A 24,463-nucleotide genomic window follows, 5' to 3' on the forward strand; every position below is an offset into this window, starting at 1 on the left:
ATTCTGAGGAAGAAAATTTCACGCTGGAAATATTTTCTTACAGTTTGTCAGATTATTATTATCTACTTAATAGCTGATAAATTCATATTTAATGGATGGCCCTTGGAGACTGTAACCTACAGTTTACTAATTTAGACAGGGATGAGTAAGTAATGTTATGGTGTGGCTCCTCCTTCATCTTACCACTACACTCATATGTATGCTTTGTATGGAAAACTTTATTTGATAATAAAAATAGCATTCACAGACTTTCTCCTTCTTTGTTGCTACATCATATACATAGTGTCTGTTCCAAGGAAAGAAGCTTGTACTGGGTAAGTCCACATCTACTCATACTAGTGTTATGTATAAACCCAATAAGTCAAATAAAGCTATGAACAATGTTGTATTTATATATGCATAGTGTTTTATAAAAAAGATTGGCCCACATACTGCTTTTCTTCAACACAGAAAAGAGCATCATGTCTATAGCACGTTGCAAGAAATGATGACTGAAGAACATAGACTGCATACAAGTGCTTAATAATACATAAGCAGGCCCACCATGAAGAAATTATATTCAAACCAATAAAAGCTTTAGAATTACTTATATAGTCTCCCATTTTAAAACAGCTTTACATACCTGATTCAGTTTACATTAAAATATATCCCCTGAATCAATTTGTTCCATTTTCAGAAATATAAACACTTAATCACATTCCTCACAGCTAAATTTTGTCATAAATCCTCTTTTATACAAGAAAAAGGCAACAGTTTTGTGGGGTTTTTTCCAACAGGCTCTATTAATTACAATTTAAACTGTACACACAATGATCGGCCATCTTCTTTCTTGGTTTTGTTTTTACAGTACCATGGCAACAACAGTGATAGACTTGCAATGTTTTTGTGTTCATATGGAAAATGTGAAACAGTATACATGTACACACCAATGCACTGTAAAAAGCAGCAGTTTACTTTAGTGGTCCAACAGTAACGGCAAACATTTTGGCTCAGCTAGGCAGTAATCCATTAAAATCTTAAACCAATACTACAGCAGACTTACCACACAACTTGCAAATTTAGAAATACAACTTAGAAACTTGCAGGTTTTTCCTTCTGCTGCTGTTCTCAGACTCAAATTTACAGCATATAACCAGTATGAGTAGGCTTCTACAACCAGGTTGTCTCACTGATTGCCTTTTTTTTGCCTGTGTTTTTCCTTAGATACATTTTTTTTTCTCTTTTTTTTTTTTTTTTTCTTCCCTTTCCCACCCCACCCCCCGGCAAGTGCACTCCTTTTGTCTCAGCAAGGATGAACCGGTTAAAATATTTAAAAAAACCCTTAAATATAGAGTGAGAAGAAGAAAGAGTGTTTTGGAATTTGGCAAAACAAGAAAAACCCACTGGCTGGGCCTGAGCAGAAGGAATAGACCTACTCCAAGAGGAATGACTTTGCTCCCACCGCGTTGTGCCTTGTCCCGGGATCCCGATCCCTTCCCTTGCATCAAAGCAGACAAACAATACCATGCATGCTTGGGGTGCTGTCCATATACATCTAGAAGATGAGCAGGGCTGCAGCGGCTGCCTTAATGAAATATCATTAAATGTTGCTGAGGCTAATGAGAGATCAACAGTCTAGGTTAGTGTGTGACACAGGCGTGGTGGTGAGCAGTCCTTCTGCCTTTGTGCATCCTGTAGAGGGGGCCTGAAAGTATAAACTGTCCATGGAACAAACTAGAAATTCCTTATCGTAAATCATCTTGTGCTGTGTGGATTTGTTTTTGTGTGTGTGTTTTTATTCTTTTTTTTTTAATTTTTTTTAATTAATTATTATTAGTATAAATATCCTTCATTGAAACAGTAGTCTCTTCAAACAGTTCTTGCAATTTTAGGAACATTTGTCTCTTTTAATTCCTTCAGCAGGAGTGCTCCATTCCTACTGAGATGAACAATTTTCTGCCCTCCCCACCCCCCCACCCTTAAAAAATTTTCTACATACAGTGTAGCAGTGAGTCACTAGAGAACAGTCTGGATCAAATTATTCAAACTTGGTCATAAAATCCTTTACCTATATTATATTACTGGCTACCCCCATTTACTATATTGGGGAGGGAGGAAAGTAGCCCAATAAAGGAATTACTCTTAAGAAATCTACAAAGAATGTAGAAACAAAATTTTATAATCCTTTAGGACCAACATTTGGCAAGTAATTAAAAAAAAAAAAAAAAAAAAAAAAAGGAATACACTGAAAAATACTTTCTTTAATATTATACATCAGGCACAACACTTTTTTTTTTTTTTTCCTCCTCTTTTTATAAGATTTCATCTGCATAAAAGGTTTGTAGGGTCAGCAGGTGCCGGATGTCTCCTCACTGGCGAGAGCCGGATGGTTTCAGCTCCCGCGCTCCCTCTCCTCCGCTCCCACCCTGGTGGGGACCCCCGGAGGAGCCCCTCAGATGCTGAGGTCGGTGCTGCACTCCTTGTAGGGCCTCCTGCGCTGCTCGGGCTGGTGCCGGCGGCTGGGCTCGTGCTTCCAGCCCGGGTCTTCCCTCTCCCGGTGCCGTCTCTCGGGTGACCTCTCCCTCCGCCGATCCGACGACTTCGCCCGCCGGTCGCTTGAGTTTTCCCTTCTCCGCTCGGGAGATCTCCTGGGCTCCGTGAGTCTCTCCAGCGACCGCCGCCGGCGGTTGGGCGAGCGCTCCCTGCGCCTCTCGGGGGAGAGGTCTCTCCTCCTTTCGTGTCTCTCCCTCCTCTCCAGAGTGTTGTCAGCGCTCCTCGTCCCTTCCCTCCTCTTTTCGGGAGACCTCCTCTTCTGCCCATTCACCACCGCCCTCTCCGGCTGCCTCTCGCGCCTCTTCTCCGGCGACCTCTCCATCCTCCTGCCCGGCACGTGGTCGTTGGTTTTAGAAGTCCCATTCCATGTGTGGTGTTCGTTGGGATGTCTGCTAAACTCTCTGCTGCCTTTTAGGTCTCTAACGTAAGTCCGCCTGTCCCCGTGTTGTGATGATTTGTGAAGGTCTGGTGGATAACTGGACTCCAATGATGGGTGCTGCCGTCGGTCGGATGGCACGGGTTTCATTTCCGATACATTTTGTGAACCTGTGGCGGGACTGTTCCTGTCACTGCTGGGGTCTGAAAGAAAATAACAGCAAAGCGTTTGGTACCGATGCCTTCCGCGGCGCCGTGACACCACTTAGCACTCTTCAGACTTCATTAGTGACAAAAACAAACAACTGTTAAAGCAGTCAGTGAAGGCTAACTGGAGCTTTTGTTAATTTAACTGGGAACAACGAGAGTTACGGGTTAGTACTGGTGCTGCTCAGCTGTTTTGGTCCAAGCTGATAGGATCTTTATGCTCTTCTTGTCATGGGGCATTTTACATTTCCCCCAAGCCCAATTCAGAATGTTTCAGTTACACTGCTTTATTTCCAGTGGAAAAAAACCCAAAACCTAGTATTGTAGTTGGGGTTGTTGGCTGTTTTTTTACTAGTTTCCAATAAAGAGGGCTTTTAGGAAACAATGTTTTTCTTTTAAGTCTTTTGAAAGAATTGCCTCCCAAGTGTGGGAGGCCTTGTTTCAAATAGCAGAAAATGTACAGAAAATAGAATTATTAAGCTTCCACCTCATAAAATAACATTTTGAAGGGGTGAGAATAAGACTGTAATCATGCAATTTCCACTTCATTTAAGATGTTACTTAATCTCTCTTAGTTCTACCATCTTATGAAAAGTCCTAAAAGGGTAGATTTTGGTTTTGCCACAATGATCCGAACAACGATGACAGAAGGTATGGGGTTTTTTTATATTAAAGCAATGGAAAGAAATATGATATTATACTATGTATAAATCCGTATTGTAATATGGCTTTGATTAAAACCTCATCTCCAGAGTTTAATATTTTTAATGCAGTATTTCAGGTTAAATACAGCTGAGATACCTCTGTGAGATAAACTGCAGAAGAAACAACCCCAAAACTAAAACCCAGCCCTGTGCTGCAGCTAAGCTACAATCACTCATGCCATTTGTAACACGTTTATGAACGATTAATTATAGACATGGCAAACACTGAAGTAGCTGCACTGACTTAATGTGAGTGTTGCTTTTATGTGCTTATTATTTAATTCTGTTAAGTAACTTCTGCACAGCAGCTTGGCTGACGTTGGCTACGCTCCTTGCTGCTCATACCAAGACACCCACCTCGAGGTGGACTCTCCTGGTGGCAATGACTGAAAACCCTCACAAACACTCATGGGAACAGACTTTTTTTTTCCCCGTTTTTCTCCTTTTTGTCTTCCCTCCCCCAAGCCAAACACTCTGCAGTCCTCATTCCTCCTGCCATCATGCAAAGCATCTCCCATTTGATTGCATTTCCATTCCTGAACTCTGGGGAGGTCGGTGTGTGCACGGACTGTGACTTGGGGGATTTCCAGGTGAACCCTGTGTTACAACTCACGTGTGGGCATTTTTGCTTTACTAGCATTTTCAGGAGCAGCTGGGGACCACACTGCTTTTCCAGAGCTGTAAGCACGTGGCTGGTGGCAACCTGGCTATCACAGAAGGTACAAGCAAGGTTTAAACGTGTCCTGTGGTGTACTTACAATTCAGGGGACGCAGGGTGCTCGGAATGAATTGCTGTACATATAAAATATAGCGAAGCGGAAAGCAATGTGAGGGAATTAGGCCACAGCACAAAAACACCTAATATTGATTTTAGCTACAAACCGTAGTTTGATTATGGCCCATAAGGTAGAAGCAAGACTCCCCGAGCTTGTCATTTCTCATACATGCAGCGATATTAGGAGGTATCATCGCTGAGGAAGGAAGAGCCCAGCACCAAGAAAAGTAAGAGAAAGAGAAAGAGAAAAGTAGAAAATTTAGATTCCCTAGAATAAAGATGAAAGAAAGAAAAATCTTCATATTTTATCTTAGAATAAAGAAAGTTTATTTTTTTCCAGTCAGATTGTCTAGGCTTCACCCAAATATAAGGCTGCAAAGACAGCAGTTGTTATTATCGTGACATAAAGAGACATCTAAGAGGTGATTCGATAACCCAGACAACGAGAGCATCCATTCTAAAAGACAGCTGGAACAGCGACACAGAATGTCATAGAAAAAACATTAACAATCAAACAACAACGAAAAATAAAGTCCACCAGAGACCACAACATTAAAAATAAGTACAAAACTCATTACAAAAATATACAGCCTCATAGAGAAGCACGTTCCAATCAAGTCAGAAAAATATTGGAACTTAACATTATTAGAGGAACCATTTGCGACTGCAGCGAACAGAATGAAGAGAGGAAGGAGTCCCAAATGTTACAAGGATAATCTTTACAGTAGTGCAACCCCTGTATATTAAATCCTTGCTTGGAGAATGAATGTTTAGTGATTTAGCATTAGCCAAAAGAAAATTGGTGGTGGATTTCCATCCTCAGTGTAACAGACATATGCTTTGAGAAGTGAAGCACTTAATTTACAGGGTATTTATGCAGTCTAGCATATGATACAGTACTGTACATCCAAAGGAGTATAGGAAAAGACAAAAGTAGAAAGAACATTACAGAATTTCAGTGCCATCATTGAACCTTCTGGTGTGCTATTTATATTACAGAAGTGTAAACCCACAATTTCCCTTTCATATTGTTAAACACTTCGGTTGTTTGTTGGTTATACTCTGAATCGGTCATTTTAAGTTAAATAATGAGCAGAAACTCTCAGACCTGGTACAGTAAATGAAAAGAAAACCTGGTTCATAACTTGTGCAGAAGGGTATTGTTGCTGATTTTAGGACATGGAGTGAATGATAAACACAGAACTTACTGACACGGAAATAACCTAAATACGGGGAGAAAAGTATAAAGGACATCCCTTCAATCATCAGTTTCTATAGAAACCTCAAAGACCTTTGGTTGGGAGCAGCCCTCCATCGAGGGCACAATATTTGACAATTATCTCAAATAAATAAGACATAATTATAATATTAAATAGTGTGCTAAGTTAAGCCACCCTGCAATCCAACCTCCAGGGGAAGAAAAGGAAATCTAATGCAATTCTTAGTAAGAAACAAGGACTGAATGTTTCCCCCAAGACTGACATGAGAGCACCTTTTCATGACCTCCTCACCTTTTCAGACCTTACAAATTAACTAGTTGAAACCAGCAGACAGTTTAAGGGGGAAGAAAAGGGCTCAGGAGGCCAAATCAATATATTTTTGCAGTAAAGCTTTTTTTCTTTTTCTTCTTTTGCTTAAATAACTTTATAAATATTTACATAAATATTAAGGGAAGGCAAAAATCTCGTAAGCCATTTTGGCATTCGTGTCTATGGATACAGACAGGAACTAAGAGAAAAACCTAAAAAAAAAATAATAGAAAAATCACTGCTTCAGAATAGTAACTCAGGATCCCAGTTTTTTGCATTGATTAGAAGTAGAGACCTATTTGAAACAACAATTCAGCCACTGAGAAACAGTTTGGCACAGTTCAACGACATTCCTTGTTTGGCTGGACAAGATAATAAGGTTTGTTTTGTTTTGTTTTCCTCTCTGATCACCAAAAATACTGCTATGATGATCTCGCCTTACACTGTGCCCCAAGTCCATGGAAGCAAGCAAAGGATGAAATGTGTAGAAAATTCAGCACAAGTGAGGCAATTAACCATATGTTGCAAAGGTTGGTAAGACACTGGTGAGAAAGGAAAATAAAAAAGAATTCCCGCTTCAGATCTTGAGACAAATCATTCATGGAGTGATGCCAGGGAAGAAAGGAATGTTTTCATAGTTTGACCCACCATATTCTGGGACTGAGCCATCTCCACGTTTCAGAAACAGGCGGACCCTGCGGCCACCATTTTTAATCAGTTCGATGGCCCGAGCGTGCTTCATGTTCTTGGTAGTTTCTCCGTTGATTTCTAAAATTTCATCACCAATCTGTCAATATAATAAATGAAAAGAGTCTAAGATTAGAAACAAGCTCCCATGGGGGTCACCACCAGAACACCACAAGACAACAGCCACAGCAAGGGTAGAAGAAGAACTATGCACCAGGTGTAATACACCCAAATTCTTCCAGTGACAGTCCACAGAAAACCAAAATGCAGGGGCCTGGGAGACATGAAGACAACAGAGAAAGCTTGAGTTATCAAATTATTTCATTGCTGTCTGTAAAACCAAGTGGTGTTACTGAATTGCTCAGTACCTAGAGCTGTGTTAGAACTGGCATTATTCTATTTTCAAATAGCTGTTTCAGGGATGTTTTTGCTTGCATATGGGTATGTACTATGAACCAGTAAGCCTGCTTTTGTAAATATAGTCATTTATCAGGATAGGAACACAGGGCTTGGAAGAGCTTGTTAAAATCATTGGTTTCCACAGGTCAGCACTGATTTATTTTCATCAGCAAAAAAATTTGGATCTATATATTTACCCTTAGCAAAAGAATTTTGAAAATGCCCTTCATGTGATATATCTGCAGAAGCAAGAAGACTTAGGTGGTAAAGTTATCACATATTCTCTAAGGAAGAAGCAAGACCCACAGAAAACTTGCCAATTTCATTTTTCTGTTGGCATTTCCAAAAACACATCCTTCTCAGATTGTTTGTAATTTAGCTGAGAAATGAAGTTAGTAGTTAATATTAATCAAAAGCTACATTATAATCCTGTAACCTATGGGTCAATCAATCTAGACACTCCCCGCTCTGCCCACTAGCAGGGAAGAGGATCAAGTGGGACATGGATTCTCTGCTCACAGCCACAACTTTAAAAGAGCTGGGGAGCAACTGCAGATACCACATTTTCATTGCTCCACATATCTTTTAAAAATCAGATTATGGATTAGAATTTGGAAGCCTAGGTTGGAGCAAGGGCGTGAAATGTCCCAGCACACACCCCCTGCTACAGACTGTATTCAGAGTGACAGCAGCCACTGCTCCTTTCAGCTATCAATTTTCCCTTCAGCTGGCACAGCAGAAGGAGTCCCTGGAAGGGAGAGGCAAAGCAGCATGTTTTTAAAATCTGTTAGTGCATACCCTCATCTTCCCACATCTCTCTGCAGGACCATCCTCAGCCAGCCGCAGCACGTACAGATCCATATTATACTCCCGGCCACCTCGCAGACTGAAGCCAAAACCTTTGGCTCCTCTTTCCAGCTCAACAGTGTAAAAGTCTTGGTCCTGCTGGAGGGAAGAGACACACATTTGAACAGAAAGTTAAATGCTGCTCAATTTGAAATTATCCAGCCAATGAACATTATTATTTTTGTTACTCATAATTAAATTTTTTTTTCAAACACAGACTAGGATTTCCTGCTTCCTCAGATCCCACCCTGCAATTTGGAGTTCTGGTGGTGGTCTGCAAAGGGCTGTTTGAGGCACTTCTGTTATACAACCCCCCTGTGCCAAGGGCACAAAGACATTTCTGGAGGGTGATGGGTGTTCTGCCAACTGCAAAGGAAGGCAGGAAAACCTCCCTTCCAGTGCCAGGATTTAGCTGAACATTTGATAGTCCTGGGTCTATGCCATAGTTCTGGCTTTTCCTTTATGTTACCACCTCGTCCTTTCCTCTGGAAGAAGCTCCGAAACTTGTGCATTTTTTTTTTTTTTTTTTTTTCAGAAATACTGTTAAAGTAGGGATGTTTTAAATTCCCTCCTGGAAGAGGTTACTGATGGGATGGCCAATGGCAAGGAATGTTTACAGTCAGATCATCTCTCCAATAAGCTGCCATCTGCTAAAGCTGGACCACTCCATCTATTGCTCCTTAGTAATCTTTTTTTTTGTCTTCTGAATTTACCATTTGCACACAAAAGTACTTTCTGGATAGGCCCCTCAAAGTGTACAATTCCATAAACAAACATATAAATTGTTACTGCTGTAAAAAAGTCAGCCTTTTTTTTATTTATTTATTTTTCTCTTTTTCTCCCTTAAAGACTTGATGAGAATGCACTGGAAATGTTTCTCACCAGAAGCAAAAGCAACACATATTAAGAAACTAATCAACAAGTTCCTCTTTCTTCAGCAAACAGACTGAGAAGAGCTTCCCAGCAGGAATTGTCACGGGATAGATTTGAAGACAGCCCTAGAGTAAATTGGAAGCAACAGTCAGGGGGAAACAAAACAATCTGAAAGGCAGCCCTTACCTGTGCTGCTTGGGGTGGTTTGAAATCAAACTGGGATTCCTGCTTTGGTTTGGTGTTGTTCCTGCTGTAACAGATGAAAGAAAAAGGGAGAGAGGAGAAATACAGCTCATGGGATGTGAAGATGAACAAGAAGCAACCAAAGAGAGAGCATTTCAACATGTTCTCCTCAAGGAAAACAATCTGACCTGGTCTCCTGTGGTATTTGCTGAGGAGTATGTGTGGTTGTAATTGTAGCAATTTTTTCTGCATTGGTCAATAAAGTAGCATTGGAGGATTCTGCAAAAATAAATTTTTTTCATTATTAGGGAAGACCATTAGCTATGCACTGATAAAACAGAAGCTGTGCACAGGCATTTCACTGTAAAGCATCATTATGCTGTTTGTAAAGAGCTCGGCAGTGGCTCAGATTTCTTAAATCCAAAAATTAACAGGAAAAAGTGTAAGTTAAGTCACAGTAATTGTGTATATGAAACTGTACAGCACCACAGCTGCAGAGAAATATTGGGCTTTGACTTGCACACTGAAACTTAGCATGACATATACCTCGTGGCTCAGCTTCTTTCAGATGTACCAGATTATCATGTACTCTTGTTTTGCTTCTTTGCAAGTGAAAAAAAAATCTGTATACCCTGTACTGACTCGGAAACACTGCCACAAAACTCCTGCTGCTGTGTCCTATGCTCTTGAAAGTCAAGGCTTTAGAGAAGGAATCATATTAAGCTTAATCATCACTGCAAAAGTAAAATAGTTAATTAGGAACAGAAACTGCCGTAGCTACCCATCACAAATAGGGCACAGCAGTGAGTCAAATATTTCTATATATTTATACAATATAGTATGCTTTTATGTATACTATATTTATATAATATATGTACAAAAGAGGTTTTTTGGTTTTTTTTCATTAAACACATACATCAGCAGTCTCATTAATCTCAAGAAAAACCTGAGGCCACACAATGAAAAAAAAAAAATTAGGAAATCTAGATCAGAAACATCTCTGACCATTACACACTCTCAGAACAGGTGGAGGAAGGGTTGAAGAATGCTTTTTCTGTTGTTTAATGACATGAATTCCAATTATTAAAGTCTCCAAATATGGAAGGTCAACTGGATTAATTTTATGTTAGCAATAACCATCCCATGGATTATAAGCTTATCAGTGCTTCCTCCATCAGAAACTGCAATCTTCAGGAGGCTTGAGATGTGGCTTTTATCTAATACCTCACAAGGTGATATTGAATGTGGCAGAAACCCAGACTTCCCAAAATCCACCTCTGAAATACTCCACTGCTTCCTGAACACTCAAAGCAGCACACAGAGACTTGGAACCACCAGTACCAAGTGCACCAACAGCTCTGGGTACCACTTGCAAAAGGGCTCAGCATGAGAATACAGAATGGAGAATTAACTTGAAAACTCAATTTGTGCCATGGTAAAGGGGCCTCAGCCCAGTATCAGTCTTTGAAAATGCCCTGTTTCTCTAGATACAGAAGGAGGTGCTTTCAGGAGAGATCCTCTTCTCCTGCTTCACAAAACTGAGATGGGAGTTGCTGCATGCACAGTCCCTTTTCAGGGACTATCCAGTTGTCCCTCACAGCAAGGCAAAACTGTCCCCTTGTCATTTTGGAACTTTATCATGAACTTCAATAAGGCCATAATTAACTCAGAACTCATTTAAAACTCTGCCTACAACAAAGGTCAAGAATCTCATTTCTTGACTGAATTTCTCTGGTCCCAATCCCACTTAAAAAAAAAAAAAAAAAAAATCTACCATGGATCTCTTCTACCCTGCACTTGTTTGCCTTTTAAGCTTCAGGCATCTGGTAATTCATTTCACTGACTATAAAGAAATCTGCCATTATTAAACAGAGCCCATCTGTAATACAAAATTGCAGAAAAGGAAGGGCTTTTTGCTTGAATTAAGGAGAGGTGGTGGTCATGAAGCTTACTTGGTCCTGAGAACCTGCTTACTTCGTGGACTTAACTGTACAGGTATCTAGATGAGGTGAAGGTTTTTTCTTTTTGTGTATGCCAAGGAAAACTCAAACAAAAAAAGGAAAGAGAAAAAGAACTGTTTAAACAGATGGGTGCAATGAGACCACAGCTCTTTGCTTGCAGCACTGTGCCAAGTTAACATGCCCAAATCCTCAGCAGCATCTCCCAGACCAGAGCTGGCTTGTAGCTGGTGGTTCACAGGGCAAGAGAGGCTCCTGGGTCTGTCTGCACCTCTCAGGGTAGGATATCTTCACATGTCCTTGTGAAGATGTGCTGCTGACAGCTTGGTTGTGTGAGGAGGAGACATCCCTATGCACGGTTACGTTGTTGGATTTTAAAAAATAATTCTGTGTATTTTGTAAAGATAGCTTGATGCTAAAATTTATCTCCAACATAAGAAGGTATTAAAGCATCGTGAAGTGTTCTATATCCATCCAGAAAAAAAAGCTTCTGAAAACCTCCCCAAATATTTGAAGATCAGATGAAGATGGGCTTCAAAGAGAATGCAAGATTCCTACCCTTTAGTAGGTCAGGTGAAGAATACCAAGTAGAGCACCAACACATCTTGGTCCAGATGTATCTTCAAGCCATTGTACTGTATCTATCTTTAGCCCACCCTATCCCATGACTCAGGAGTTGTGCATAATTTTGCTAGTTTTTGCTAGATTTTTACACAGTGGTTCAGGACACATGGCAGCCACCATGCAGAACTGGAACACAACACAAATACAGGGAAAATTATCTCTATTAGAATAACAATTGTATGTTCTCAGTGCTAAATATTTCACTGATTGCCCTGTTCTGCCCTCGAACATTGAGACATCAATTAAATGCTTAATCTAAGCTTGTCATTTTTCAGCTCCCTGTATCCCTGCATCAGCTGGTAGTATGTTAAAGCATTGTCATTTCATTGCAAATGCACTCCTGCAGTGGGCTGTGGCAATGAGTTTGTGCAAGACTTATTACACAGTAGAAACCCTTGGTGGTTTTAATAATGTTAGAAGAGATTAGCAGTGTGAGTTTATTGTGAGTCTTCTGATGAGCTTCAGTATCTGAGAAGCATGGCTTTAGATTTAGCCTCCTTCCCCCCCTTTAAATGCACTGTTAGACCATTTATTTTTACTAAAAAAGTACCTCAAAAGCAACAAAAAGAAAACAACAAATTAACAAAAGTCCCCAAAGTCTGCAAAAAGAAAACAACAGTGAGACCAATTTATTAAATCTCATTTTTATAGAGCAAACCTCTCAGGAGTTTCAAGTGCCTGGTGTTACTGGCTTTTGGAAATGAAATGCAGATTTAGCAATCTGGCCTGCACTGCTATGAGAGAGACTGGACTCCTTCCCTAAATTACACCTTTCCACCTTCTCTAGAAATACCTGATGTCAGTCCCAGATATAGATTTCCCTTCTAATCTAAGCAATTTAACATGGTATTTTATACAGATATTTGCATGAATAAGACTAATGCTGGCTAAGCATTCATGCCAGGAGGCTATATTCTTCTTTAAAAATCCTTAAGCCATTCAGAATATGAGTATTTGTTGGGTATTTTTGCCTTCTGAAAAGACTTATTTATTCAAAGATTCACCTTCCCTGACTTTGATCAGATACCAAAACACAGGTTCCATCCCAGTGTACTCTCTAAATCTGGCTGACACCACCCAGCTCAGATGTTAGGCCTGATTCACAGCTATTTGATTATTCATGAACACTGGAAGCAGCAAAGGACCATATACCATTTGACCTGGTGGCTACTAAACAGTAAGAAAATAAAGCCCTTAATGCAAAACAGATCATCCTAAACAGAAGTCACTTATAACTATATCATTTCTCATCCTGGCCTATTTTTATTCCATAACTAAACAGCACAGCCGTGCTCTGTGGGGCAACCAAATCCAGGTTTCAGATTAGAAAGTACAAGATTTGGCAACTACCAAATGCTTCTCACTGGAAATCACAACATTCACCTTCTTAATTCTGCTTTACAGGTACCAGTTAAGCCACACTTTCTCAACCTTTCTTTCAGACTTATTCATACCTTCTCTATATTTAACTGAATGCAAAAAATGTCCTCTACAAACTCTAAGAAATACTCATTAGCACTTGATCGGAGCCTTTAACTCTTAAACCTGAGAATTCAGCTTAAAAAGAGAGCAAGTAAAAAGCTTTCTGCCTAATGAGTTCTCATTATGAACTCCTCCATGGCAGAGCAAGACAACGAACAAATAAAATATTAGAAGCAGAGCAATTTTCATTTTGCTACAGATACTTTACATACATTTCTGCTCTGTTCCTGTTTGGCATCACAGCTAGGAATCAGTTTAATGAAACTGATATGTACCACTGATCCTTATTTTTATTAAATAGTTCGATGACCTGAAACCAGTACCAAGCATCAGCACGTTATCAGAGATCCTGCAGGTTCTGATCTGACACAGTGAGATCCTCTCTGGGGTAACTCTTGCAACAACCAGCTGCAAGCACAGAGCACCTCCAGAGCCATCACCATTTAACAAAGTTGTTCCAAAATGCACTGAGCTCACTCCCAGAATAAAAACAAATCTTCTTTTCAGACAGCTTAAAACATGACCAAGTGTTTATCCCTTCCTGTGATCTCTTTACTCCATAGCCTGCTTATGTACATACAAAGCTTCAGGAATCCCACGTATTAACAAGTGATTCCCAAATGTTCTGAAGCTGCATTAGCAACCTAAGAATCAAACCAAGTGCACCCAGGCATGTGTCAAAATGACAGAAGATCTTTTTACGGAGAGAAGCAGAGGAAAATCCTAGAAGAGAGCATTACTTTTTGAATGTAAAATCACCACCTCCCCGTTTTAAAAAACAAACAAAACGCACTCTCATTTCTACAGAAAGAAGCAAAAACAACACTACAGAAGACCGACCACTTCCCCTCACTGCTCAATCCCAACGTGGGACCGGAAAACGAGTTCTCCGTGACTTTGCCGCTCCAACGGAGGCAAGAAAACCCCGGAAAAAAACCAACAGGAGGGGGTGAGATAAGACAGCAGGAAACATATACTTTACCATCTCCTGGAATGATGCGCAGGGTAACGGTGTTGCCCGCTTCCTTAATGAGGTTGACGATGTCTGAATGGGATTTGTTGGTGATGGAGCACCCGTTGACGGCCAAGATCCGATCGCCTACTTTCAGCTTCCCACAGCGGTCTGCAGGGCTCCCTTCAATTATCCGACCTATTTTGTGAGGCATGGCCACACATGCATTTCCCGCTTTGGTATTGGTTTTGGGGGTTGTGGTTGTGGTTTTGGTTTTTTTTTTTTTGTTTGTTTTTGTTTTTTAATTGTTTACACACGTGGGAATATGGTGAAGGGGAAAAGGAGAAAAAGGGTTGAAAAGGGAAAGAGAAGGTTAAGGGTTAATTAATTAATGCATCAAGCAAAAGTTATTATAGGATAGCTTTGCTGCCAGTGTTCAAAACATTGGCAATCAACTAGTATGAGTTGCACAATACTTTACTTCTCTTACAAAAAGGTGTTTGGTTTATAATTCAAAACCCCCCACCCTTGATTTCCATTAATAAATGAAATTTTTATAGACTGCAACTGCACTTAGGCAGCCTCATCACAACCGAAATCCCGATTTTATTTTGGACCAAAAAAATTGAAACTGTTTATAAAAACGACGACCTTCCTCCTCCAAGATTACATCGGTGTCAGCATCTCTGGTCTTTCTCTAAGTCAGCTGCTGCTTAAGCTTCTGCCAATGTTTTGTTCTTTCTCCATTTAGAAAGATAAAATCGTTCTAAGCCTAGGAGGGAGTTCCAACTCCCTTTCTACCACGAGGACCCAATCTATCAGTGCTGCATGGGGGAAGTAACATGAAACAGTTTTCTTCCATCGTGAATAAAGGTACTACCAGGGAAGGTACAGGACCACTACAGATGGGCCAAGACTGATAAAGGCAACCTGTTTGGTGCAGGCATCCACCTCAGCCTCTGTTAACCCCCCCCCTTTAATGATCTTAGATGACACTGGGATGGGAGCAGGGCAGGAATAAGGACCTCCTCATTTAAATATCTCTAAAATCACACACAAAACCATTGAGATATCTTGACACAGAGCAAGAGCACTTTAGGATGAACATGTTTTGGAGACAAAACTCTCCTGTTCCATGCAATTATTTGTCCCAAAAACATGGTGTTGTCCCTAAAATGCATAATTGGGACACAGAGGATACACTGAGATAAATCTCTGGGGCTTTTGAATGGCAAGAGGCCCTTGGGCACACAGCACATGGTTAAAACTATGAGGTATATGGAGAGGTCATTTCATACTTTGCATCCACAATACATTCACCCTCAAGATGCACCTTCCCATCTGTGCTGTAGTCTATATTTGATTAGTAGTTTTAGAGATATACATTACTGCACATGTGACAACACTAGAAGACCATTAAAAAAAAAATGACTGAGAAAAGGAATGTGAGGTGAGAGAGCAGGATTGGAAATACAGAATGAAAACTGGCAGAAAGTGTTAATATTAGTTGCAAACACTGGGGGGGATATTTTTTGTCCTTCTTTTATTTTATTGCAATGTTAGAAAGATTCTCTTTCTAGAAATACAAAGACCCATCCAGTATAAAGGCTGTTTTGAGGGTATTTGAAATGAGTTCCTACTCTGTCCAATCCACTGGACACAGGTGACAGAGCCCACACCAAAGTGACCAAGGTTTTAAAACCAGTTTGGCCCATCTCTAAATACTACCCATGAAAGAAAAGACCTACAAAGCAGGTCCAAAGCAAGCACCACACAGCAGAGGGAACACATCTCATGCAGAGTATTAGGAAAAGGCTGAATACACTTGAAAAAATTAAAGGAAAAACAGTCACAGATCAAGAGATCTCCATGAGGAGCCCCTGCACAGAAAATTTCCAGTTAGAGAGTATCTTGGGCTAAAAGCAAATGTAGCTCTTTACAATCTCAGGTCAAGGTTTCTCTGCAGAAAAGAGTTAGCACAGACTTCATACAGTTATTTTACACACATTTACAAACACTTCCAGAAGATAAAAGCTTGCTCTCTGGTTTAGGAAGAGTTCAATTTAATTTGTATTACATTACACTGTTGTGTTCTGGCTCCAGAACACCGATGCTGGAAGAACAGCTTCCAGCAGCAAGGACTGTGAGGTAGTCAAGCACCTGAGAACAGACAGAACTCAATGCACCAGGTCTATCCTAGATATTTCCCCTTAAAATCTCTGCTGCCATGACTGCTAAAATAGTGTCAGAAATGGCCTGTTCTACACCAATACCAGGATCTTGATTTACAGCAAGGGCACTGCCGATGGGCACTGGCAAGAAAATCCAGAGAAAAAAGCCTAGGAAAAAAGGGGGAAAGGCCACTTTTTGACCCCTGCACCACTGTGCCCCAGGAATGTTTGATCTGCACAGGTTTTCAACCCCCAACCCTGCTCTGAAAAGCCTGCCAGAGCACTTGCCCCGTCTTTCCTCTCCCCCTCTATCCCTGTCATATGCTGCAGACTAACAGGGAAGGAACACTTTTTTCCCTTACAGAGTGTAAATGGATGCTACCTTTGCCCTTCTGGAAGAGATGGAAAGGGAACAAAACATTATCTGTGACTGGTTTCCCCTTTGCAATGACAATTCTGACCCAGAGCAGGCCATTCTGTACGTACTTGCAGAGCCAGATTCTGTACACCTCTTTTGCAGCAGCACCTGGGAATGGGTGTCTGCCTAGCAGAAAGGACTCTCTTCAGAAAGAAACCATGATCACTTCTATTAGGGCAGGGTATTAAGTGTGATATTGCTTGAACTTCATTTTGCCCTTCTCTGATGAAATGGATTGGTGAAAAGGTGGAATGGGTCAAAAAACATCCTGTTTTTTTAGCAGTGTTCTCCATTTCATGTCTCACCATAAGCACTATTAATTAAAACTTTCCAGCTATCAGCATGCTCACTCCATAACAAGGATCAGAATAACCCTGATTGCCAAGGAGAAGTTAATCAGTTTAAGCATTACTGCTTTTAAATCAGCTGGCTCAGTTCCACCACCAGGAGACTTATTGCACTTCACCTGCTTTATTTCTGCATTAGCAAACAGCATCACCGGGGGACGGTCCCCTGGATGCTCTTCTAAAAGCAAACCCCAGAAAGGCATCCAGCTAGCAAGGAGAGCTGGAGCTTTGGGGTGCACCAGGAATTGCCACTGCTGGCATTTTGCTCTTCAAGTTGGGATTTCTCACTTTGCTTTTTCTTGGCTCGATGCTGAACAAAACCCAGGAGGCAACCACCTACCAAGACTCGGGTTCCGATTAAACTATTAATTCCACGAATTAGGGCAGGCTCACAACTTTTAACTAAAGAGCTCCCCACACTGCAGCCCTCAAAAATCTGCCTCTCATTCCAGGTGAGGTGTGGGGAAAAAAAAAACAAACCAGAAAAAACCCGACAAAAAACCCCAAGACTTACCGAACGTCGTCCCCGCCTCCGGCCTGCTCACCGACGAGACGATGACGAAGCCGAAGCCCTCGTTTTCTCCACGCCGGATCTCCACGTCGTAGGGCTGCACCACGGCACTGACCACCCCGCTGCCCCCGCCGCCGCCGCTGCCGATGCCGCTGGTGCTGCCGCTGCCCGAGCTGACGGTGTTGAGGGAGTTCTGGCTGCCCTGAGGCGTCCGCTTCTCCTCTGTCAGCGAGGCCGGCTGGTTGCTGCTGTGGTGGGAGGAGGCTGGGGATGGGACTTCATTCTCTGCCTTGGGAACTGAGGAGTTAAAAGAACAACAAAACAAAAGATAATAAACCAGACTGTCTGAAAAGTGCCATCCACTGAGAGAAAAAAAAAAGAAAATTAAAGTAAATCCATCTGCTTTAACTTGAGTCCTGTGTCCAGTTCTGGGCCTCTCAGTTCAGGAAGGAGATTGAGGTGCTGGAGCAGGTCCAGAGAAGAGCAAGGAGGCTGTGAAGGGATCCAGCACAAGTCCTGTGAGGAAGGGCTGAGGGAGCTGGGGGTGTTCAGTCTGGAGGTGGCTCAGGGGATACCTCATCACTCTCTACAACTCCCTGAAAGGAGGTTGGAGCCAGGGGGGGGGGTCAGGCTCTTCTCCCAGGCAGCTCTCAGTAAGACAAGAGGGCTTAAGTTCTTTCAGGGGAGGTTTAGGTTAGATATGAGGAAGAAATTCTTTACAGAGAGGGTGATCAGACATTGGAATGGGTTGCCCGGGGGGGGGGGGGGATTCTCCATCCCTGGAGGTTTTTAAGAAGAGACTGAATGTGGCACTCAGTGCCATGGGCTGGGAACCACAGTGGTAGTAGATCAAAGGTTGGACTTGATCTCAGAGGTCCTTTCCAACCTGGATGATTCTATGATTCTAACCTATAAATGATGGCCTCAGTGACCAAGGGCTCCATTTCCTTTCAAATGTCACCACCAATAATTCTGTTTGGTGATGGCACTGACCACACATATTTGTCCTGTCCAGTGTACCACCATGCAGCCAAAACCTTTTCTGCTCAACTACAGCAGCAGTGTGGTTAAACCAGTGCAGTGCTGTGTGCTTGGATGCTCTGAGGCACTTTAAACCTGGATTACATTAGGAGGAGGAAGTAACATCAAATACCATCACTCAGCACCTGTGTATTCTTTAACTCAATGCTATAAATGATTGACTTTGATTAACATGGTTCCCAAATGATAATAACCACATACAGTAAAGTAAAACAAATGGTAAACCAAGCTTCTCTGGATGGAAGAACAAGCAACTACCATCAGTACACAGTCAGTGGGGAAAACATTAAACATTATTGACATTAATACTAAACAAGTGTTTAACAGCAACTGAAGTTGGAAATGGTATTAGTTCAAAATTTAATCAGCTATCACAAGCCTTGACGAAATCTCAAAAAATTGCATTGTCCACACTCTGCTCAAGTCAGGGCCAACTACACTTACTGTCAGGCCTGACAGATGTTTGCCTAATCTGCTGTTAAATATCTCCCCAGCAATCTATTGGTTGCAATATCTAACTTAAATCTTCCCTGCTGCAACATAAGGCTATTATTTCTAGCTCTATCTAGCAGGCATATGGAGAACATATTATTCCTTTCCTCTTTGCAACAGCCTCTTATAGTCTTGGGGAGTTTAACACCTCCTCCCCCCCTTCTCTGTTTCAGGCTAAACAATCCCAATTTGTTCAATATTTCCTTTCGGACCATGTTTTCTAGAGCTCTCCTCAGTCTCCCTGGTCCTCTGGACTCCTTCCAGTTGGGCCATCTCCAACTCAAACATGTCTTTTTTGAAGTGCTGGACCATATTGCAGCTAAGCCATCATCTGCTGGGAAATCAGGAGAGCTCCCCCGTGCCTACATCCCAGCACAGTGGGTTTTTTTCACCTGAATCAACCTCAGGTTAAAGCTTATGGCCCACAATAGCTTCTGTTTACTCAGCCAGTTCTCCACAGTCCATTTGGGTGGCTGAGAGAAGCATATGGCACTTGTCTCTCCTGAAGGGCCACCTCCACTAACCAGGTCACTTCTCCAATTTGGTCAATCAAAATTAAGCTGAAGCAGCAATGAGAAAGAAAATGGATGCCAAACAAAATCTAAACCTGTGATGCACAGAGAAAGAACTTTAAAATATTCTTGGAAAGCAGTATCCATCTGCATTTATAAACTCAGATATGTACTAAATACATAGTACTATAGGTATTAAAAATACAGGAGTATAAACTTCTCTTATATGCATCTTGAGGCATGGAGTACCCTTTAAGGTGAACAATTTCCTTCTATTGAGATGAGGAAAAAGGGACAACAATCATGAAGAAGCTTCTCTACAGAAGATATGCTGGAATTTAAAAGCCTGCAAATATAAGGTGAAAGAAGGGATCCTGAATAATTTATCCAAGAGTAAGTGTCCACATTTGAAATGATTCAGAAATAGCTTGGCCTGGAGTAACACTCCCCTGAATGAAATATCAAGGGTTTTTATCGAGATCTCTCATGAATCTAAATCTTTTATGGTAATTTCCAGCCTGGAGGCTGTAAAATTGGGCAGTAAATGTACGCAAAAAAACGATACCAAAATCCAGCTGCCCTTCCCCTTCCTCCCAAAGCTCATCTGCTAAAGTTTCTCTCACACTGGCAGCTCTTTGTGAGGAATGAGAGAGGATATTAGAGGAGAGACAGAACCCAGCATTTAATTCAGAATGGGAAGAAGGAAAGAAACGAGAAATGAACATTGATTTAATATTGTGCAGAAGGAGCTCAGCCCCAGATAAGAATATGGAGCTATTTTAGACATACTGCTCTAATCCTAGCTCCTACTGTAGGCCTAATTTTCAACTTGAATGTTATTTTGATGCTCTTTAAGATAAAAGTACATCACTGCCTATTTTTCTGCTGATGCCTAAACTTGAAAAGCTATGTAATGTCCTTTCTTTTGAACAAGTGAGCTAAACTGCATCCCACTCTCCAGCTCCCTAAAGGGACTCACAAGAAACAGCAACACCCAGTGATCCTCTCCAATATCATGCGTAAGCTCATGCTCATGTCCTCATTTTCTTTGCTGTCAGGACATTTTGGTGTCACTAATCTGGGTTCCACCAGGTAGTGTCACTTCTCTCTGCATCTCTGTGTTTCTGCCAGCTTCTTTTCTGTCCTTTCAGACCCAACACTTGTGCAGTGCCTGCTCAACACCTAGCATAACGCAGCCCACAGAAACCTCTCTTACAACAAACATACACACCCTGTGCTCCCAGAACCAATGACACTCTCAGTTCCCCATCCTGCAGTTAGTTGACTGCATGGTACAACCTCAGCTGAAGGTTATCCTGTACCTGGGATGTTGGCCATCACACCCTCACTCACTCTCTGCCTTTGTTTCCCCTCCTGTGGACTCTTCAGAATCCTTTCCCTCACTCCCAGTTTAAGGATGGATACAAGGGAGCACAGATTTTTAAGGAAGAAAACAAAAGGCACAAGCAAATAGGCATAGTGTCTCTTGCTCCATAAATCCACCTAAAAATGTTATGTTGCAACTGAACAGTTCCCCGTTTTATCAGAAACCTTCGAGAAGACTGGAGAAGCCAAATGAGGTCAAGAGAGTCTTAACTGGAAACAAAATATTTGAGACACATTTGATCAAGAACAAAAAAAAGACTAAAAATAGCCAAAAGAAGAATAACACCACATCCCTTGAGTTTTCCCAGCATTACAAGGAGAAGCTTTTGTTCTTTGAACCGTTTGCTGAGAAAATCTCCCCCTGCAGAGAGACACTGCAACCTACCTGTGTAAACCACTTTGCGCCTGACGGTCAGGTTGACGTGACCTTGTTTGGCTGCCTGTTGCATAAGCTGGACAACAAGTTGGTGTGATTTCCCCACAACGGGTGTCCCATCCACACAGATCAGTTCATCACCCGACCTCAGGCGGCCATCGGCATCAGCAGCACCCAGCGGTACAATGTGACCAATGTAAATCTGAGGAATTGGCACAAACAGGAGAGAGGAAAGAAAGCAAGAAGGAAAAAAAAAAAAAAAGAGATAAATGAGAATTAGCTGAAAAGCCAGATGGAAGAAAGGGACACTGGTAGTTAGACCCAATTTAATAGGGAAACTGTTGACAAATGTCTGCTGGTCAGGAAAGTGGCTCCGGTGAAAACAGCTCCACAGGAACAGAAGCCACATTGCAAAAGTGAAATAAATTGACATCTTGTTTCTTTAGGAGGTCCATTCCCTCTGATGACAGCCTTAGGAAAAGTGTTCAACCAGACAGTGACCAGAGAGGAAGATGGTTAAAAGAACTGAGGGTCCTGTCAGGAAAGCTAAGATTGAGCTGTCCTTTAAATTTCCTCTAGGGTTTACTAGCTCTGTATCCACCAACTCAGTCTTCGTTTATTTTCAATGAGTTCTGTGGGGTTACTCTTAACAAGAGAGCAATCCATAGCCTCTCAGTCCCATAAATAATAACAATTATTATGGCAGAGAAACTTATGCTACCACTATGTAGCTCTGACCAATGCAACAGAGTGAAGACCATGCATTTTCAGCCTAACACCATCCCCAGGAACTGGATTTAGGATTAGCAAGTTAAGGGAATTCAAGGAAGGAATTAAGCAAACAGAAGATGAAAATATTTGCAAACCTGACCAGCACAGGTTTCCTTTCCTCAGTCTCCAGGCAATTTCAGACCTATGTGATTTCATTTGGGCTATCACAAAAACAGGGAATACCAGGTGAAGCCAAATCCGTTTCAATTTTTGACATTTTAGGTTGGTTTCTGAAGTGAAGATGAGGAGGAGTTGTAGGATGTAAACACATCCCCTAGTAGTTATTTTAACAGAGATGCTATAGTGCAGTTTTGCACATCTGGACATGCTACAGCTGTGATTCTGGAAGGAGTCACAAGTTAGAACAAGACCACTCCTAGATGTACTCACAGGTTCTCCAGGCTCATTTCCACCTAGAATCCTAAATCCAAAACCAGTTTCCTTTCTCCATAGAAAGATATCTTGCTCTTGGTAATCTGGAACTGAAGAGAAAGAAGGAAAATTGTATCAAAACCCCACACCTTTATAATAAAATCAGGGCTACTATGACATAAATGTAGAGGGATCTTCTGCAACATTTTACTCTTTAAAGCCAGTGGTCTTGAAATTTTAGACACAATTAAGAACATTTATAGGTTTCAATACCAAGGGATTATTATTTATGTCACTACTAAAAATTACACAGAGGTTTCCACTTCCTAGGTGTTTAATTTTGATTTGCCATTTGTTTATCACTATAATGTTTTCTTCCATCAACATTAGCATCATTACCCAGTGCAAGAGCCTCTTCGAAATCATCAATAAATAAATGTGTACAACAGAGAACCACTCTGCCAGAAACAATACAGCTGCCTCCTCTTTCATGGGAGACAAAAGAGCCACTTGTTATGACTTCTACTGTTTAATTAACTTTCACAAGCATAGTTTGCTATCTGTCTACAGACACTGATTTAAATAACTGTGGGACAGATCCCCAGTTGGTGTAAAACAGAAGGGCTCCACTGGAAGCAAAGCAGCTCTCCTGACTCTCACTTGCTCTTGTACAGGCTCTGTAAAACCACTGAGCAGACAAAACCAGCTGGAAACATAAAAAAGCTCAATGTTACCTACTCATTAGTATGCACCAGCAAGGTTTTTACAATGAATATTACATACAGTGAAGTACTAACCTTGAAGTGCAGTCGAACAGTAATGTTTTAAATTAACTTATGCTGGCTTTCATCCCTTTTTTAAAAAAATGCAAAATTAATTGCTAACATTAAATCGTATCAGAAGACAACTTCAGGTTCATTTAATATTTATTGGTTAGTATCTGTAACATTGACTAATTTTGTAATGATCCCCTCCTCAAATTTATAATTAATGATTAAAAAAGCTGTTCCTTTACAAGTCAGCTGCCTAGATCTTTACTGAAACCACAGCATATCATTCATGAATGTAATTTAAATAAGCACATACTCACAGATATGGGATGCAACAAGCTACTCTGGTTTTCTGTATCTATGAGCAGATAAACTGGTTGATTCCCACTGACATGTCTGAGTGTCTGGCTGGGCCCTAATTGCATTTTACACTGTCAGCATCTGCTGCACAAAGGTTTTGGTCCCATCATCTGGTGCTTTTCAGTGTTGGGACTTCTGGCTGCCTCTGATGCTCTCCCCTCAGTGACTCAATAGGATTAAAATGTATTATGAATTTAAGACCAGAGAACAGTAAAATTGAAAAGAACAGGTGAATGCTAAGTCACAGATGTCTGCTTTGACATTTTCATTCCAACTGGTTTATAGCCACTGGTTTCACATATCATAATTTTCCATCCTGATAGTTTGCAGATGCAAACTAAGCACAAGACCCGTGCACATTACCTCACTGAACTCGAGGCTAATTTTTGTCCTGATACAACAAAATATTCAGGTGATTAACATGTTGGAAGCCTGTGTGGTTTATCTGTTCAGGCAGACTGGCTGAAGGCACAACAGCAGAACTTAAACAGTGAATTAATTGATGTTCACCACTTCCTTCAGTTAGGGGAGCACAAAGAGCAGACACACTCGGAAGCATCTCTCCAGCATTTTGCAGGGTTTGTTTTTTTTTTTGTTTTGTTTTTTTTTTTTGGCAAAGGCTGCCCTCAACCAATTAATAGCACGTGTTGGATCTGTCAGAGGCAAAATGGCTTCTGCAGAGAGCTTCAGCATGGGCCTGTTTCCTCAGCATCTCTCAATCCTTCCCATTTGTCAACTGTCCAGTACCACGGGGCGATGCCGTCTGTTCCTGGCTGGGGTACCAGGTACCACTGAACAGCTGCTGGAGGT

The 24,463-nt window shown here is 41.3% G+C and overlaps 1 protein-coding gene across 31 annotated transcripts in view; it reads right to left on the bottom strand.

Moving 5' to 3' along the window:
• Positions 1-372: 372 nt before the first annotated feature.
• MAGI1 (membrane associated guanylate kinase, WW and PDZ domain containing 1) overlaps positions 373-24,463 on the bottom strand; it is a 328,716-nt gene continuing 304,625 nt past the window's right edge. For 13 of the 31 annotated variants that reach the window (XM_071756233.1, XM_071756235.1, XM_071756230.1 and 10 more), the window contains 9 exons: positions 22,542-22,633; positions 21,390-21,582; positions 17,577-17,870; positions 14,157-14,360; positions 9,299-9,389; positions 9,114-9,177; positions 8,007-8,153; positions 6,771-6,909; positions 1,772-3,111 (listed from right to left, as the gene is read on the bottom strand). In XM_071756233.1, the coding sequence (XP_071612334.1) occupies positions 2,432-3,111; positions 6,771-6,909; positions 8,007-8,153; positions 9,114-9,177; positions 9,299-9,389; positions 14,157-14,360; positions 17,577-17,870; positions 21,390-21,582; positions 22,542-22,633 (1,904 nt within the window). In that variant the 3' untranslated portion in view covers positions 1,772-2,431. Of the gene's footprint in view, positions 3,112-4,700; positions 4,790-6,770; positions 6,910-8,006; positions 8,154-9,113; positions 9,178-9,298; positions 9,390-14,156; positions 14,361-17,576; positions 17,871-21,389; positions 21,583-22,541; positions 22,634-24,463 lie in introns of all 31 variants that reach the window. The other 18 variants (XM_071756246.1, XM_071756247.1, XM_071756244.1 and 15 more) reach the window with 13 other exon arrangements.

This window comes from Heliangelus exortis, chromosome 12 (genome assembly GCF_036169615.1).
Source record: "Heliangelus exortis chromosome 12, bHelExo1.hap1, whole genome shotgun sequence".
Classification (NCBI taxonomy): Eukaryota; Metazoa; Chordata; class Aves; order Apodiformes; family Trochilidae; genus Heliangelus; species Heliangelus exortis.